The following is a 19,076-nucleotide window of genomic DNA, read 5'->3' on the forward strand; positions in this document are numbered from 1 at the left end:
TGATATGGCACCGTCATCCACTGACTCATGCTGAAGAATTAATTCTGAACATGTAAACTCAATTAGAAGTGCAGTGGTGTGTGTCTGCACGTGTGTGCCAATGCAGTGCTAAAGCACTGTGAAGAATGAGGTGCGCACTAGCATTTCTAGTAGTAGATTGTTGCTTCGCTGAAAGCTGGTGTTATATTATACTCACTCTGGCACATGTTGTTAAATCTAACACAGTAATATTTAGAGGATGTTCCTATATCTGAATCTGAATCTAAAGGAATATACATTGTGTGGTGTCCGTGTTCTGTAAAAGATGTTCAGTAAGCCTTAGATGTGTCCAGCTACAGTATAATGGTGAGATATGTCTTTATGGACTGACTCTTGCTCTCTGTATACTGTCGGTTTGTCTAGTATTTTATAAACAATACACAGTACTCAGCATAACAACAATATGCTGTACCCCACAATCAAGGGCAAAATATATGTGAGAGTGTTTATGAACTGAGACCTCTGGCTCTGGATTGACCTTTGTGATTGTGCTGAAACAAATGCCCTCTTTTCTTAGTAATAGTAAGTGTTGTATACAGTATGTGTTAGGGAAGGCATCGTAAGGTGGAGAAAAGTTCGATTCGAAACGCTCAAAAAAGGATTTTTGAAAAGGCACTGCATTGAAGGGGGCTTTCATAGTAGATAATGAAAACATAGCTATTATGATTATGATTATTGTTTTTATTATTATTGTTATTATTATTATTATCTTCTATAAGACCCAAAGTGTATTGCATCGCCCCTGGTTATAAAATATTTCAAATGGCCCCGTGATATCCTTTTGATTATGTATCATACTGAGGTGCAGTCTCATATACATATCTCATATGCGACATATATTATGCTTCAGCGGGATATTTTACAGAATAAATACTCCTTTCAAATGCCACATCTGCTGTCCACGGATTAAAGGATTGATTTGTGAACATATAGGCTATGTGAAGTGGGCCTGTCAAGCATCAGTATAAAGAGTGGCGGTATCTAACACTCTTACAACGATCCTAATTTCTACCCCTCTCTCTTCTCTTCCCCACAGAGTGAAGACCAAAACGAGTGCATAACAGGATTCCATACGTTTGTGATTGAATGTGAGTCTACTTTGACCCCACAAAACTGAAGATGATGTTGCTATGGAAACTGCTGGTGCTGCAGTCATTGATGGGGTGCCTTGCAGGTAAAGCATCTTATTAAGAACTTTTGACGCACGCATGCCAGGCTTGCTTTGTGAAGTTTGTGTCCTTATTCGTATGTATTTAGGGCAGGTTGCAGGTATGAAAGGTAGGGTTTAAACAGGAGGAAACCGAAATACACAAGCCACAGGCAAACACTCGGTGCTTATATTTTCCCATTACGATACAAATAATGAGGTTGTGCAATTTATTTAATAAAAAAGGTGTTTGGTAAAGTAAATAATTGGATCTTAGGGGTGGCTTTCTGAAATGCTTGACTGCTGTTAGGTTAATCATTTTGAATATAAATGAGGAGATTGAATAGCGAGATATGAAAGTAAGATGAAAAATAATAAATTGAATGCATTGATTGAAAAAAAGTGTGAGATTTAATCAAGAAATAAAAAACCTAAATGACCTTCGTTCTCTGGCAAGCTAATATACACATTAACAACTTATCAGCTGAGATTATTATAGAGTGTTGGATAGCTAAATTTAGCAATGAATTGTTTCATATTTTGAAATGTTTTTCCACCCATCTTTTCCAAGAGCCTATTATCCCATTCATTCATACAGTAATAGAAATGTACTGTACCCTGTCCAGCACTGCCCAGTATTTTGCTCAATACTTGGGGAGAAGAAGAGACACTACTAGCAAAACTTAAAGGGGTCAGAGGTCATTTGATTTTGTTCTCTGATCAGTGTTCAAGGACCTCTTGCTAAGTGGTGAACATTTCTTACCCTGCAGTCTCCTTGTTAGCTCTGGCGTGGGTGTGTGTCCCAACAGATATGTCTCGCCCACAGCTTGCCCACAAGTTTACGTTATTCAACAAGGAATCCCATGTACAGCCATTGTTCTTCATTTGTTGAAGCAATGGAAAAAAAAAACACACAGTTTGTTTATGTTGTTGCTTCAGCAAGATGAGAATAAAAACGTCTCACCAGGCCTCTTGTGAACACAGCACACAGTGGCCAGCTCTGAGCACACACACACGGCCATTAGCGAGCATAGAGAGAGCAAATAGCGACTCGCGGGAAGTGCACAAAGGCTCCCTTTCTCTGTCTTTAAGCGTCTTTGAAAGGAAACGCAGGGAGGCTTAGCCTCTAATTAATATACAGCAGAGCGACTAGAGGATAGGGGTCTGGTCGAACAAAATGACAAAAAAAAAAAAAAAATCTTATCTCAGATTTTAAGAATCGTTGCTGCTGCGTTTACAGTAGAGTCGAACTGTCTTCATTAAAGCCCTCTCTATACCCGCCGGCCCATTTTCATTGATCATGATTTGATGAAGAGGTTTCATTTGTCTTACTTAAAAAATGGCAGGGTCACATTAGTGCAATAATTGAAATGGTCTCAGGGGTTTAATCAAAGACTGTGTCCATATCTGGATTGTTAAAGAGGAGGCAGACGATGATCATTGTCGACCTCCCCCCAATGTCCAGCTGAAGACAACCTCCACAATCTACCTTTTCAAACTTATCATAAAAGATATTATAATTAAAGACATGTATCCCCCTATGGTTGGTCTATTACCAAGAGAGTATTAATTTTCACAAGATTAGATTCTAATGTAACATCACTGGCGAGTTTTACGGGGAGGATTATGCCTGGTCTTGCACCAAATTTCATGTTGAATGAGGATTCTCCATTATAGTTTAATTCAACCCAGAAGGAGGTTTTATCAGTCCTTGTTAAGCCCCAGTCATGCAACGTAAATTAAATCTGTACTGAAAGTCAAACACACTTCAGTTTTATGAACATGTCTCCTTCTGTGCACACTGTATTGGAAAAACTTGAACAAAATCACAGTGTGATTCAATTGTGCCTCTGTCCTCACTCTCTATTTTTGGACAGGGGTGTTATCAGTCACAATGTATTAAACGTTGGTATTTGTACATTCATCCTGTTCGGTGACTTCATTACGTAAGCGTTGTGTCCTCTGCGGCCGTATCCCCTAGTCTCTGTAAAGCGCCTCTCGTTAACAATCACTAAGGCTGAACGCTGGCGCTGGAGCTGAAAGGAAAGGTCGTGCAACCTGCCGCACGCCGGAGAAAAGGAAGGTTAGCCCCCTCGGAAAGGGAGGGATTCACGGGGAGAGGCGAGGCGACTGTAATGATCCCTGTCCTCTAGCAGGCGCGTTCTTTTGTTCTGGCGCAGCGCAGTGACAGGCTAGCCTCCTGTTCTCCCCGCACGTCACTCTAACCCTCCCTGTTAGCGGCTGATTACCTCAGAGCCACACTTCCCCCGGACACACACTGAATGCTAATTTCTGTTTTTTTTTCACCCCTTCTTCTTTTTTTTCTTCTTCTTCTTCCCCCCTCTCTTTCTTTCTTTCCTGCACGCTGCCTGAACCTCATCTTGCTCAGTGTGCCTTGCTAAGATTATTCTCTCTTTCTCTCTCTTCCCTCTCCCTCTCGCTCTCTCTCTCTCTCTCTCTGTCGCTCTCTCTCTCTTTCTTTCTTTCTGTCTTTCTTCTCTCTTCCCTTGCTCTCTCTCTTTCTCTCTGCCTCTCACTTTCTTTCTTTCTTTCTTTCTCCTCTCTTTCTCTCTTCCCTTGCTCTCTCTCTCTCTGTCTTTCTCTCTTTCTTTTTCCCTCCTTCCTTCCTTCTCTCCTCTGGCTGCTGCTCGTGCAGGCCTACATAGAGCACATTAATGCAGGCTCCCCTTGCTTATGCAGTCAGCCTTTCTCTCAGCAGACAGATTTTTGTGTTCTTTCTTCCTCCTATTTGGAAGTCGTTTGATTTACACACCTGAGACGCTGCCTCCGGAGATAAAAACAAAAAAAAAATCGGATCTCTCCCTTGATAGGTTTTGCATTTCACAAAGAAACTAACAAACCCTTCTAAAAGTCTCTGGACAAAAGGGAGAGAGGAAAAAAACGAGGAAAAACACAAGAGGAGCTCAGATTAGGGCATCAGAGGCGATGGAAAGGTTTTTTTACGCCAGCTAAACGGCGAATAGCTTTGCATGTCAACGTGTGGTGTGAGCCCGGAGAGAGGTGACCTTGGAGAGCGAAGACGTTCGCATTTCCCTCCGAGCTCGGCTCCACCTGTAGAGGAGCAAACGGCGAGCCCAGATTGTCTGTCCCTGCACAAAGGCGCTCTTGACATTTGGACAGCAGGCTCGTTTCCATGGCAGGGAAATTAATCAGCGCCTGTCTTTTGTTTGTGTCTGTGTCTGTATCTGTGTCTGTGTCTGTGTCTGTGTCTGTGTCTGTGTCTGTGTCTGTGTCTGCGTCTGCGTCTGTGTCTGTGTCTGTGTCTAACCTCCCTGAATGATACTCCATGATCACTTCTTTTCCCTTTCTTTCACAGTTGCAAAATAGCAAAAAAAAAAAGGAAAGGGGCTAAAAGCAAAAATGTGGGCACCCTGCGTAGTCAGTGCTTAGCAACACCCCCTTTGGTTAGTATCACAGCTCATAAATGCTTTTTGTACACAGCTAAAAGTCTTTCAGTTGCTGTGAGAGAGATTTCATCCATTTTTCCTTGTAAAAAAAATCAGTTTGATCAGATTCTTGCACCATCTTGCATGCACTGCTCTTGTGAGGTTCTTGCAGTGAGGGGTAGATGTACTAACAGATTTGTGCCAAATTGAGGCACATTTTCTTCACAAAGTGTGCATAAAAACATTGCATGGTGTATAATGTAGTAACACACCATACTTGTCATGCATATGCATTCATGTCATGTATGCACTTCATAGGAGGGTCAAGGGAAAGTGGGTTGAGTTTTGTGCATAAAGATGAGAGGAGAAGCGTAAAAAGTGCCTATATATGTATTCCCCTGTATGTAACAAAACTGTCTGTGAAGCACACGTCCGTTTTGTGGTTTAAAGCAACACTAAAGAGTTTCTCGTACCTTAAAATAATGTTTCCAAAATCATTTCAGCGGTTCATCAACTCATCAACAGTGTGAAAGGCACTTCTGCTTTCACTTCGAGGTCCTCTATCGGCTATAACCGCACTATGTAACCTTACGAGGTGGGGTAGTGTACATCTGTAGTTCGATGAAATGAGACATCAGAAACTACAAATTTTACTTGCTTCGATGTCGCAATACATCATACTTTCATAAAATCATCCAACATATTCTACCTTGTCTGTTATTTGCTGGTTGACCAAATAGTGTGTGTGCGTCTGTGCAACAGAGGAAAAGTGCTTTAGTGTTGCTTTAATGTTTGGCTTTTCTAATGTCTGTCTTTCGCTTTCACATCATCCACTTAATGTTTCCTACTTGCTAGATTTGACTGTTAATCTGCCACAGCCTACGTGCTCTCCCTGCTTGTTGACATGATATCATGTATTGTATTCATGATTGGTAAACTAAACTTGCTAACTCAGTTAAGTTCATTCAATTGCGCTTGTGGTTGAAGTATGCTGTTCAGTTCTGAATGTTCACAAATGATGCTAGGGGGCAGAGGTAGGAGCTTATTACGTGATAAGGTGCAGGTTTGATAAATAGCACGTCAAATGAAGAAGCACAGCTTGCGCTGACTGTCAATTATGTTTAGGTCACCTTGCGTTTCTTGAGGTAGTTGGGGTCAGCTTTTTCTTTTACAGACGGTATGATGTTCACTCCCAGAAATACATATTCTTCGCTACACACAGTAGTATGCCATAGAGCAGTATTCTGTTTGCATTGTGATTGCATAATGTGCATGAATTGTGCTATATTGTGATGTCTAAGTGAGACCAGTGATCGCTATGTAGCCTTTGGCTTTACTGATAAATTGATTGATTGATTACTTGATTGGTTGACTGGTTGGTTGATTGATTGATTCTTTCTTTCACTGATAAATTAATAAATAGTTTTTTAATTTGTTGATTAACTAAGCAATATGGCATGATTTGGAATGGGGGTGGTAAAGGAGATCACCAAGGCAGTAATTCCTTTCCTTTCAAAACCTAGCTTTCGTTCCCTGAGCCAGGCTTGAAATCAGTCAAACGGCCCACGATGTCTGCCTTGTAGTATTCAGTTTGTGCCTGCTTTTCTTGATACCGTCCAGATCATTTGGACTTGAAGAGACACACCTGGAGATACTGTAGGCCCAGGTGGACTCTCCTGCCTCTTCTCTATCCCCCTTTCCTCATCGTTGGACTCCTAAATCAAATCAAATTGTTGTTGAAAATGTCGCTGTCTGACATATTGCTTAATTTGTTCGTTAGTTTATTAATTAAAAGTTTGTTAATATCTCTCGCTGACAGTTACAATAGCCGGCTTCAGACCATCGGGCCAGCTTGGGCCAGGCTAACTTCGGGCCAAACTGGTGCTAATAGCCCGGGTCCACAAGCCTCACCTTTGCGTTCAGACTGTCAGGCCATTAGCCTCTCCGCATTACACCTCGACACGCCCTCGCTTGTGAAAACGTCACCATTACCACACCTTTTCAAGCAGGATAAGCAGAAAGTCGCGAAGGCGAAGTCAGTCACCATTTATTGCCCGTTTGTATGTCACTTAGGCTAATATTCATTTCTATACAAACCAAGACGGTAGATTCTTAAAGAAACGCATGGCACAGACGTGTATCTAAATGAGTTATGTAACATAAATGACATTTTACCTGACTCGAAGAGCAGTAAACATTTGTAAGGCTGTGTGTACAATCCATAGACAGTAAAATCCGCATGGAGCTCCAGTGGAATTTTAGTGTCACGACGATGCCAGGAGTTCACAGCCTATAGCACCAAGCAGAGTAGGCTAAAGAAAATATTTTGAAGCCAGTAGTAGACGCTCCTGCTAAGAACCAAACGGGACTTTGTTAAAATCCACAACTCTATGGCTACTGGAAAATGTAAGGTTCATTTATTAAATGTTATTTTGAAGCATTAACAAACAGAGTTATTTTAGAATTTCCGAACGAAAGGGGCTGGAGTGCTAGCCTGGTCCTAACCATCCCATAATACTACCATTTCATTTCGTATTATGGTCTGGAATTTCTTTGCTCTGAAGCGCTTGCAGGAAGCGGGAAGTAACGCCCAGTTCTGGTTTGAATTGATTGGACAGCTCTCACCCAATCGGCGATAGTTACTCATAACAACATAGCGCAGGCGTTTAACGTCATCGTCACGAGCGCCCTCCCCCTTTCGCCCCCACCAACCCGTCTCTTCGTTTATTGGCTGCTTTCTGGAGGGGGGGCGTTCTGTTACAATTCTACCGAGCAGAATGCTCCACAGAGGAGCATGGCCAGACTCGTAGTGGAGGCAATCCTTGGCCGGAAGTACGTGGATGGCTCGCGAGGCTACTGGAGTGCGTGAGTGAAAATGTCAGGTTGTCACGGCAACGCGATTTCCTGTTCTAAACAAACGACCTGCATTTTCTATTGCCTCACCATGTTTCTTTCAAAATGAAAATAAATGAATTTTAAGCGGTGAAAATCACTACCATGTCCAGGCGTTTATGTATTCTTCTAGTGTACTAAAAGGAGAAGTTCGCGCTAGCATGAAAAACAAAGTTTATAATGTAACGTCAAGCTGGGCTAATCTAGGCTACTATTTAAGGATCTTTGCTATCAATAGCAGAAAACACACTGGCAGGAATAGCCTAAATTAGCGGGACGCTATGTTAGTTAGTTATATTAGTTCACTTTTTACTGTGCTACATGGTGATCTCTGGACGGAGTTAGCCTACTGACAGGCAAATATCTATGTGGATGTAATGTTATGTCTAAATTCCATGTTCAAATGTTTGTGGACTCCACACACAGCAACGGGTTGACTCCGCCTTCACCTTGACGCCGCCTCTGGCCCGACTGTAGCCCCGACTGGCCCAACGATTTTGTTGGGCCAAAAATCAGGGGCTAGTAGCCCCGATTTGGCCCGCAGTTAGCACCCGCCAAGAGGTGTGAAACCAATTAGCCCTGGCACTGCCTGGCTAGCACGGCTTTGGCCCGACGGTCTGAAAGGGGCTAATGTATCATTCGTGGAGTGATTACTAGCAGTTCTAAGTCTTGAGTAGCGTTGTGCTGAGAGATCGCCACTTGTGATGACTCATAGAATGCCTCTCGTCCAATCAAAAATTAATAAATTGCTCGACCGGACCTAACTGTTGTCTAATTGGTTGATTAATTGGGTATTTGATTGATTCATTGATTGGTTGGTTAGTTGGTTAGTTGACACTTTTAATGAAGTTGTGAGGTCTCTGACAGTAAATGAGACAAAAATAAAAATATGGTAGCATTCATGCAGTAGGTACCTGGTTTCTTTCTATTTCCTCAATTCAAACGACATGGCCAACCAACATCAAAACCCAGTTAGTATATGCCCCCAAATGAGTGGAGTTTGCGGTTACTTTGAGATTAGTCACTCGGATGTATCTGCACGTTATTATAATGCAACACTGCTGTGAAGCAGGCCATTTTGTGCGCTTTGTCTGTTTGTTTATGTCTCTCTGACTGCTGCCAGGTGACAAAGTAAAGCAACAGGGGTCTCCGGTAGTCATTTGGTGACCTGCGTTATTCATGGCTCGCAAAGCCAAGCTAAGCTCAGTGGGTAGTCGCAAACAATGCATTTCCATCAAGCCGTTTTGTCTTCAGCTAGGTTTTTACGACCCAAAAACAAGTGCTGTCCTCTGATTGAGTCAAGGAACAAAAAAAACACCAAAAACACCCACCCCACTCTGCTAGCCTCTGTTGTGGCTTCCAAATAACTATGATGGCACTAGGGTGGTCTTCTTTTTTCAGTGTATTTTAAAGAGAGGCACAATACCATGCATTTTGTGTTTGTGACTGGCACTGATGCATAACCACACCATGTCAGATGTCAATGTCAGATCTGGTCTTTTCTGATGTCTGCATCATTTCCAGTGTTGTTTTCTTGTCTGTATTCATCTGTAATAGAACTCTTAAATGCTATACATGTGTCAGGGAGCTCAGAAAGGGCATACTGTGTATTGTCTCTTCAGTCATTTCCTCTAACTCTTGTGTGGTGTATATGAATATCTTTCAGAGTTACTGTATACATGGTTTAGCTGATATTTGTTCTTGCTTTAGGATTGGGCACTGGCTTTGCATAATGACAAAAAACAAGTATGCTTCATTTGTAGATGTAGGAGCAAGATAATACAAAAGATTACATCCAGAAAAGTATTTTGGTCTTGGCTGTGGTGGTTAGTTTGGGGTTGCAAAAAAGAAAACAAATTGTCTGTCCATTATAGCCAAAAGTAGTTTGGAGTGGGATGCCTTTGTGAAGTGGCCCTGAAATTGTGAAATTGTCCTCTAGTGTGGCTGTCAGGCAGCAAGGCTCTCTCTCTCTCTCTTTCTCTCTCTCTCTCTCCCTCTCTCTCTCTCACACACACACACACACACACACACACACACACACACACACACACACACACACACACACACACACACATATGCACACACACACACACACACACACACACACACACACACACACACACACACACACACACACACACACACACACACACACACACACACACACACACATATGCACGCACACTAGGAGTGATTGATTCTGTTATTAAAGGGACAGCCCTACAGGGTGTGGTCTGTGGACATGCTAGAGTAGGCTGCCGAGTGGCTCTTCCTCAGGGAAGACCAGTGAGAGAGGAGATAGAGTCGGAGTTAGCTGGAGGATTCCAGGCAAAAAAACACTTCTCACACTCAACACCATGCAAATCTCTGTTGCCCTGAAACATCCAGAGGAAGTATTAAAGTATTCAACTTACTTTATTTTTCTCATGGCACTTTCAGAGTTTTTATCTTTAGAAATAATAAACTTTTGCTCGAGTGTTCAGCACTGAATACTGACTGAAGCCAAGTTTTTGTCCTGCTTTTAGCATCTTTCTTGCTTTTGAGTCTAAACGGATGTCTTTTTTTTTTTTTTTTTTTTTTTAAGAAAAAAGAACATTGGATCAGAGGCAGTGAAGTGAAATTGCAGGGCAGCATGGTTATTCTCCGAGCGGTAGCAACAGATCAGACATTACCGTGTGTCATTTTCTGTCCAGGCACAGCGTTTTATCCCCCGTCCTTACCATCTGTAACTTCATAACACAAATAGATTTATCTCCTCAGTGAAGATGTCCGCGGGTCAGGGATTGGTGGGGTCATGGTTCGAGACAGTGTCCGTCCTCTCGGTGACCTGTAACAGAAGAACTATTTACTCTATTCCACCTCCTGTCTGAAGGTTTTCTTAGCCATCGCACCCCCCCTCAACCCACCACCCCCCACCCTACCCCACCTTCACCTGGCCTGGTTTTTTCCCTGTGTGTGCTTAAGAGTGAGGAAATGGGCTACATCAGTGGTTAATGCATTCCATATAAGCTGCGAGTATCTCATCTCCACAAGATGAATATAGACGTGTCCCGGCGAGGTGCGCTCGTTCGCATGGGAGAGCCGGGCTTATTCTAATAGCTCTTTTGAAGCATAAAAGATGGGAGCGGCCTTCGTCTGTGCCTTGACCTTGAACCAAATTATATTGTGTTATGCGCTGTCCATTTCTCTAGATGCAAGCCTGCGTGGCAGAGTCAGTGAAGAATACGCCGTCCTCGCGGTTCAAATTTGTCCCGAGAGGGCGAAATAAAGAAATAATTCTTCCAAGTTAAGAGCTCGTGCCTAAGAAGCAAACTTTAGACACCGAGGCGGCAAAGCCTTTACAGAGGTACGCTCAAAGTGTAAACTGGCAAAGCAATGGTCTGTCAGACCTGCAAAATTAATTTGGACGTTGGAACCCACATGAAAGATTCCGGGCTCTTCTGGGCCCCTTTGAGAGCCTTTGATTCCTGCTGAGGTAAGCTCACCAGACCAAACTTATTTGCTCTCATCCACTATTGGACCACAGATCATTTTTTTTCCCTTCCACCCCGACAGGCAGAGCATAAGGCACTGAACTGGAGTACTCAACCTAAACATGACATGGCAGGAGAGAGAGAGAGAGAGAGAGAGAGAGAGAGAGATGGAAAGAGAGAGAGAGAACGATAGAGAGAGAGCGAGAGACACTGAAATGACTTAAACATGAAGCTCCTTCCTACCCAGAGGCGGTGTGGGTCCTGGCCTCACAGAGTTCTCTTGCACACATTTCTCAGCAGGTGAGTGTCTCACCTGCACAGCAGACCAAGAATGGCTTATCAGTCTTACCTGCAGCTGTTTGGGAGCTTGTTAACAGTACAGTCTGCCTTGAATGTTTATTTGGACTCAAGCCTTTGGAACGAAGCAGAAATGTAAAAATGAAAAATCTCTCAAAAGAATTTACACCTACCACCTACTGACAATGCTGAGAATAACTACAACCTGGCTGGCTCTCATCACAGTCTATCTCTGGTTGTTAGAAGTCTTTATTTCCCCGTTGGAAAAAAAAAAACACATCTATCCCTCAACTGCACAAGTAAATCTCCTGGAGAGTAGTTTGAAATCCCCTATCTCTCTGACGGCTGTAGACAGTATTAAAGTATTCAGGAACACTTTAGTACCTAAACAAGAGCTTTGTACCAGCCTCTTAACCTCTGAATAGCATCATCATAAATGGCAAATGCAAATGAACGTGTCGGGGGTATTTTGTCTCAGACTACATACATATTTTACGACTGTTCGGTCTAAGAGCTAAAGGAAGTCCCCTGTTGTTTTCCATAATACAGTGGCTTTTACAGAAGGACTCTGCTCTGTTAAGGCAGTCTTGTGCCGACAGTGTGATCTCCGGGTGGGGTTTATGTGTGTTTGTGTGTGTGTGTGTGTGTGTGTGTGTGTGTGTGTGTTTTCAGCCCAGAGGTGTTGTTTCTCAGGTGCGCGCTCTGTTGATGTTTGCACCTCTAATCCCTACGGGGCCATTGGGTCTCTCAACACCAATACCTTCCACCCCCACCTCCCTCCCTGGTGTAGGGCCAGGAGAGACACCTTTGTCCCTTTGGTCAGCTCCCTACCTTGGTGACCCTACCCCTCCCCCCCTCCCCCACCCTTTGACCTCTGACCTGGAGGTCTCGGCGTCCACAAGCACGGCCGGGTGCCGGGTCTTCGTTACTGCCGAGCTCGTTAAGGGTCCAGGAGGAGGATCTTGGCGACGAGTCAGTCGGCGTCTCATCTTCTGTTTACTGGAACGTTTTTCAAAAGGACACAGTCTTCCATGGGAATCCCGTCAGACTGTGAAACACCTCCAGAGCGTTTTGATATTTTAAGATCAGCCCAGCTGTGGAGATGAAGAATATCACACGTGACGCATTGGGTTCCTAATGGGTTGCGTGCCGTGTCCCCTCCGTATGCCGAGGATGTGGCTCCATTAAGGCTTTCATTAGCACGGATATCATGTTGATGACAGTATTAGCGAGGAGACGGGGCCTTGTTGATGAAAGAAAGCCAACACTGTAGCTGAGTAACTGGAGCCAGCATCTCCAGGTGGACTTACCTGCCACCCCCTCCCTCTCTCTCTCTCCCTCCCTCTCCCTCTCTCTCTCTCCCTCCCTCTCCCTCTCTCTCTCTCTCTCCCTCCCTCTCTCTGTCTCTCTCTCTCTCTCTCTCTCTCTCTCTCTCTCCCTCTCTCTCTGGAGAAGCAATTACTCTTCTTGTGGCAGGATGAAGGAGTGGTAGATCTCCAGGGGAGCACACTGCCAAGCCCCTGCTAATTGGTGATGTCAGCAAATCAGAGGCAGAGAGTTGCTCTCTGCTCTCCTTCTCCTCCCCACCCCACCCTTAACCCCCACCCCTCCCCACCCCAACCCCACCCCAACGCACCCCACCCTCCGCATCTCCACACCAACCAAATTTGTTTTGTTTTGCTTGGTCAACACATTCCTTAGATATGCATATCGATAAATGTTTTATTCATATGATCGGTACAGACAGGGTCTGGTACTGCTCCTTTGTTGCCCTTGTTCTTGTTCAGCAACCCGTCTCAGACCCCTGTGTGTGTGTGTGTGTGTGTGTGTGTGTGTGTGTGTGTGTGTGTGTGTGTGTGTGTGTGTGTGTGTGTGTGTGTGTGTGTGTGTGTGTGTGTGTGTGTGTGTGTGTGTGTGTCTGTGTGTGTGTGTGTGTGTGTGTGTGTGTGAGTATGTCTGTGTGTGTGTGTGTGTGTGTGTATGTTTTTGAAAATGCATTGTAGGTGTGTGTGTGTGTGTGTGTGTGTGTGTGTGTGTGTGTGTGTGTGTTTTCTCATCTGTTTTTGAAAAGGCGGTGCAATTAGGCAACTTGGCCAGGGGGCAGAGCCAATGATTGTGTTTGCCACTGTGAAGTGCGTGACAGCTGTAGATCGCACTCACAGCGCTACAGAGCAGCTTTGGACGGCGCCGGGTCCCTTTTAATGAGACTCTGATGTTAACACAGGAAACGAGAGAGAGGGAGAGAGAGAGAGAGAGAGAGAGAGATAGAGAGAGAGAGAGAGAGAGGGATTGATCAGTACCCCCACGTGAAGGAGACGGGCAGAAGGCACTTTCTCGCTCACAGCGGTGAGCAGACTCGGCCTCCCAAAGGGCGAGTGCACCTGTTCAGGAATAATTGTCTTGCCTCCCCCATTTAGCATCCCACTAAAGATATGAGGCCAAATTACCATTTTAAATGTGCTCCGTCCCATGATGTCAGCAGTAAATACTACCTGTACGGGCCATTACAACAAAGGACACCCTTGAATATTAACTGAGCATATCACATGTAGACATGTTTGCAGCATAGACATGTGCACAGTATGAGTATATACTGTATATTACCACTAGAGCCCAGATTGACATTAGTTTATAGCCTGGAGTATATATTCAGGAGACTCAAAGTATACATTTTCATAAATGCACAGTATTATTATATACTGTGCATAATCTCCAGGGCACAGATTGATATTAGTATACACTGGGGCTCAGATTGATATTAGTGTGTTTATATATATATTACCAGCCAGGGCTCAGTTGAGGTGTGTTGCTCTGCGTGTTGTGTACTCAGACAGTTCTTGAGTTACCAAGGGACGCGCCATGATGCAAGCCTTTCAAATAGGTGAGTAATCCACTTGTGTGGGCTGGGGAGGTGTGTGTTTGTGTGTGTGTGTGTGTGTGTGTGTGTGTGTGTGTGTGTGTGTGTGTGTCTGTGTCTGTGTGTGTGTGTGTGTGTGTGTGTGTGTGTGTGTACGCGTGTGTGTCTGTGTACAGTATCTGTAGTCATGTTACCAGCTAATATTGAACAACAGAGCGTGGTGTTTTTACGGCAGGACTTCCACAGGGCCCCCAGCGGCCGCTCCTGCCTCCCTGTACTGTCCCCTCGGCCTGCTTGTCCATTCTCCTGGAATAGTGCTGAGCTCTTTTAGTCTCCCGGCGTACACCCATCCTGCAGCTCCTGTCATGCATATTCAGTGCGCTTCTGTGTCTGTCCTGGACTAAAAATGGGGGGTGGCTCAGACATGGAAACAAGTGTCGTTTCACTGAGGGAATTAAATCCAACCAGTATGGACACGTCTGATGCACCCGTCCGGGTGGAAAGAAAACAGGGCCAATTATTCCACCTGAAGAGTAGGCTTTTATGGAGGCGACGGGGCTTGGGGGAAAGCATTAAGAGTTTTTTTTTTTTTAGTTTTTTTTTTTAGTTCTATATTCCACCACTGTCATGTTACTCTGCCGCTCTGCTGGGGGAACTGACACATGCAAAAGAAAACAAACACACACACACACACACACACACACACACACTATTGCTTACAGACTAATGTGCACACAGTCCCACAGATGCCTGAGCGTTAACTCACAGCCGAGCTACCTGTTGAAAACCTGTGAAATGACTCATTGAATTTATTTGCATCCTGCTCAGTGCAATATTTCAACACCCACCAACCACTCCACAACATATAAATCACCCAAAGATGAAGAGAAATAATGTGTGTGCGCACACACACACGCACACAAATAAAGATGTGCCCGCATTCTTGTGCATGCATAAGAATACACTTTGAATTTGTTATGTGGAAAAAAGAGCATGGTAGGCTTGCAAATCTTTGAACTTCGTAGTGCTTTTATCAAAAACATTCCATGAGCCTTCTGATCTTAAGATTGACGTGGATATGCTGTAAACACATTTTTGGCGGATGCCTTGATTTGTTCTTTGTTGTTGTGACATTTGATGTACAATATTAGAACAATGTCATATTAGCATTTTGTACACTTATCATATCAGCTGTCATAAGGCGGTAGAGTGTATATGATTGACATATCATTGCAAAATTTTCAATAATATGTGGCGAAATCTTAATCTTAAAATCTTAAAATGGTGTGTAGTGTATAGTACCATTCATGGAATGGTTATGTTAAACTAATGTTATGGTTCAAATAGAAAAGTGAGAGAAAGCTGCTGCTAATACTGTTGTATTTTGTTTTGTTTGGTTTACCATTGTAGTGTTTCCTTTAGTAGAATAGTTGGCTTGCTTAGTGTCCTCAAGCTTCTTTACCCTGGCACATTTAGGAATAGCTGTTTTCACTTTTCTGCAGATTAACGTGATTGGCAGTCTGTTTCATTCTGCCCTTGCCACTTCACATATTAAAGCCAAAGCCAATTGGAGATTCTGCATATACATGAAGGCGCCAGCATGAGGCTCATCTCCATTTAATGTGCTATTGCTTTATAATGGGGTTTCACAAGACACATTGGCTTTCATGCTACTTCCCTTTCACCGTGACCCCAGTGTCCTTGAAAAAAGTCCGAACTGTTGCTTGTTTCAAGTAAATTAAATTAATCACAGATGCCAAGGGGTAATCCCTTAAAATCAAAATCTGATTATTCATTTCCTTTGGGAAGTGGGGATTATGTCTTGCTTATGTCTGTGAGGTCTTATCTGTGTAGGAGTGGGGTGTGTGTGTGTGTGTGTGTGTGTGTGTGTGCGGGTGGTGAGTTTCATCCGTTTAGTTCAGTGCTGCTAGTGATAGTGTATTGGGGTATTTGAGCCTGCCCTCTTGACGTTTTGCTCCAGTGTTCTGTTTATATTTAGAATGTTCCGCGGTTAAACGAAGCCACTGTGTTCAGGCTCCTGCATATGCCTGTTTTAGATCCCCAGTTGGACTAACAGATGGTCCAAGATGGACTGTGACGAATGGTCACCCATATTGCCCAGATATCATCATTAAAATCAATCGTGGGACACGACAGTCCTTTATTGCTGGGGTTTTTTATTTTTATTTTAAAACCATTTTTTCAGCGATTTTTAACATATTGAATACTCATTGGCAAAAAAGTCATGCTCCTACCTTCATCAGAATGCGTTTGATGCTGTTCTACACAGTGGCGCTTAAAGCAGGCTTTTGTTTCTGTCACTGAGCATTACATCCCATTGTGCTGCCCTCCAATGTGTGAGCTGTTGTTTTCTTTTTGTCCCAAGCTGCAATTAGGCAAGAAACTTTTAAATGTTACATTGACCACTTTGCACGTATGAGATGAACAATAATGGCACAGAGCCAGTATTCCTCGCTGCTGTTGTCTATGCTGGAGAGTGGCTCTCTCTCTCTTCACACGCTTGTCCTAACTCACCTTCCCTAGGGACTCAGGCTTGAAATCAAGCTCAAATAACAGTGATTTTCATGTTGCTAGCAATTTTTCTATATAGAATCCAATAGGTATTTTCCACACAAATCTCACCCGAACCTGAACCTAAAACCACCCCTAGTACAGACACACACACACACAGAAACAGAAACACACACACACACACACACACACACACACACACACACCTCACACACACACACAAACATACACACACATTCACTTACAAAGGCACTGTGTAATTTCAGTAACATGCAATTCGTTGGCGCAAAACACATACAAAGGCGCTGGCGATTTTGAAGGGCAGGAACAATTTTGCGTGGCGAGTCATTTTCGTCCGGCCATTGCCTACTTAAACAATACCTAGGAAAAAATGCAAATTGTAGCTGTTGTATTTTCTGGAGCGGTGGTGGCTGTGTGATCACCTACAATAAATGTTGTTGTCCCACCCCGCTGCGTTCTAGCCAGCTGTGTTGTTAGTGTTGTGGGCACCAGGGAACAGAAGGGTCCTCCCGCTGGTTGTGGGCAAGGCCGCTGACCTCTGGTGTTCCGGTCCATTCTAAAAAGCGCACGTGGACTCATTCCATGAAAAATCTACTCTTACTGTGATCATTGATGGGGAGCAGTGTTTGGTGTTGGATCATTTTTTTGTGGCAGGTTTTTATTTTCATTTCTCTAATGTTATTTATAAAACGTGCAGACAAGTGGTACTAGTATAAGGATATCCTTCTCAGATCTCAGTGCATTACAGTAAAATAGCTTTGTCTATTGTGCATGCTTACAGGATTTTGCTTATGTGGTATTTGTTAGTGTTTATGTCTAAGCTGAGACTAAATGACTGTTCAGTTATGTCTTAAAATTGTAATTATTTCAATACAGTGGTGTAATTGTGCCATGCCTGTTTTTTAAAAAAAAAAAAAAAAAAAAAACAGAACAGAACAGAAAAGACAAAAGCAATTATTACGGTCCTTTTTGTTCCTAAGGCCTGACTGCTCTAAAGTGTGTTGGCAAGTCATGCAGAGCCCCTGCAATGCTACCGCGGTCACCAGATGGACAAATGAGGATTTGCTGTGGGTGTCTTGCGCGGTGGCGAACACAAACCACAATAGAGGAACACTAACCACCCACCTAATTGCCTCCGCCGATGTCTCTTGTGGAAAGCAGGCCACAGGTTGACAAAAGGCAAATGAATACGCATCCGGGCCTGCCATTCGGTATAAATCAGAGCCTGCTCCTATTACAGCTTAAATGGCTTCTGAAGACACGTTTGCACCTCAAATAATTCCTCCCCGGCTGGCACGCCGTTCTGGCAGGCGGAATTAATTGATAAGTTTGGTCTGCTTGCGGTTTGATTCTCTAATGGTTGCCGGTATCCGCGGCTCCCCCCCTGTTTGCCGGCCCTGAGTAATTGCTTGTTTCCGTGTGTAAGTGGTGTCTGTTGTTGCACGAGGAAGGTCTTGGTGTCGGTGTGCAAGCGTTGCACGTTCGGCCCGCGCAGACGGCCGGGCTGTCAGCATATCTAAATAGAGTGCCTAGCTTTGGCGAGGACATTTGCTGTTCATGCTTGGCTTGCCCATGTCTATGTTTTATGAGTGTGTGTGTGTGTGTGTGTAAGTGTGTGTGTGTGTGCGTGTGTGTGAGTCGATGGTGTTGTTTGGAACGGCTTGTTTAGTTTGGTGGATGTGTGCAGCTCGAGACTTGAGAGTAGTGCGCTGCTCTGCTGTCGATGGGAAGTATAATTTTAGATAGTCTAAGGGTAGACATGTGTAGGTGTGCAAGTGGAGGGCATGAAAGCATAATGGTGTGTGTGTGTGTGTGTGTGTGTGTGTGTGTGTGTGTGTGTGTGTGGTGTGTGTGTGTGTGTGTGCGCGCGCGCGCGCCGTGCATGTGTGTGTGTGTGTCTGCAGCTGTGATCGCTCATACAGTATGTGAATAATATATAGGACTGTGTATATTTCACATTTACTGGGAATATGTAATTGAAGTGCAGCCGTATAGCGTACGTGCTACATCACTGTCAAGCCCTTGTCAGATGCGGGGTGAACTGTTATCAGGCCTCTGTCACAGTCTAAATGATGTTGTTGTTTGTTTTGCTTCCTTTGTTTGTTTGTCTCCCGCAGTGGGCAGTGTCCAGCAGAGTCCTGTCTTCACCAAACAGCCCGGCAGCATCGTCTTTCCCCTGGACTCCCTGGAGAAGAGCAGGGAGGTGGTTTTCAGCTGCGAAGCACAAGGCAGCCCGCCTCCATTTTACAGGTGGGTCTCTCTCCACTCCGAGATGTCCCCCTGTCCCCGCCATCTTCCACACTGTTGTTGTGTCTCCTTCACATCCACAGGCTTGTTTCTCTCAGACGCTCGTTCTTTTCTGTCACAATTTCACATTAAAAGAAAGATACAGGCTCCTGGTTGGTGTTTTA

General features: G+C 44.1%; 1 protein-coding gene across 1 annotated transcript in view; it reads left to right on the forward strand.

Moving 5' to 3' along the window:
• Window positions 1-1,105: 1,105 nt before the first annotated feature.
• The window catches only part of cntn4 (contactin 4), a 92,080-nt gene continuing 74,109 nt past the window's right edge, over window positions 1,106-19,076 (forward strand). The window contains exons 1-2 of the mRNA XM_062545773.1: window positions 1,106-1,213; window positions 18,783-18,915. Of these exons, the coding sequence (XP_062401757.1) occupies window positions 1,159-1,213; window positions 18,783-18,915 (188 nt within the window). The 5' untranslated portion in view covers window positions 1,106-1,158. The remainder of the gene's footprint in view (window positions 1,214-18,782; window positions 18,916-19,076) is intronic.

This window comes from Sardina pilchardus, chromosome 9 (genome assembly GCF_963854185.1).
Source record: "Sardina pilchardus chromosome 9, fSarPil1.1, whole genome shotgun sequence".
In the NCBI taxonomy this organism is placed as follows: domain Eukaryota; kingdom Metazoa; phylum Chordata; class Actinopteri; order Clupeiformes; family Clupeidae; genus Sardina; species Sardina pilchardus.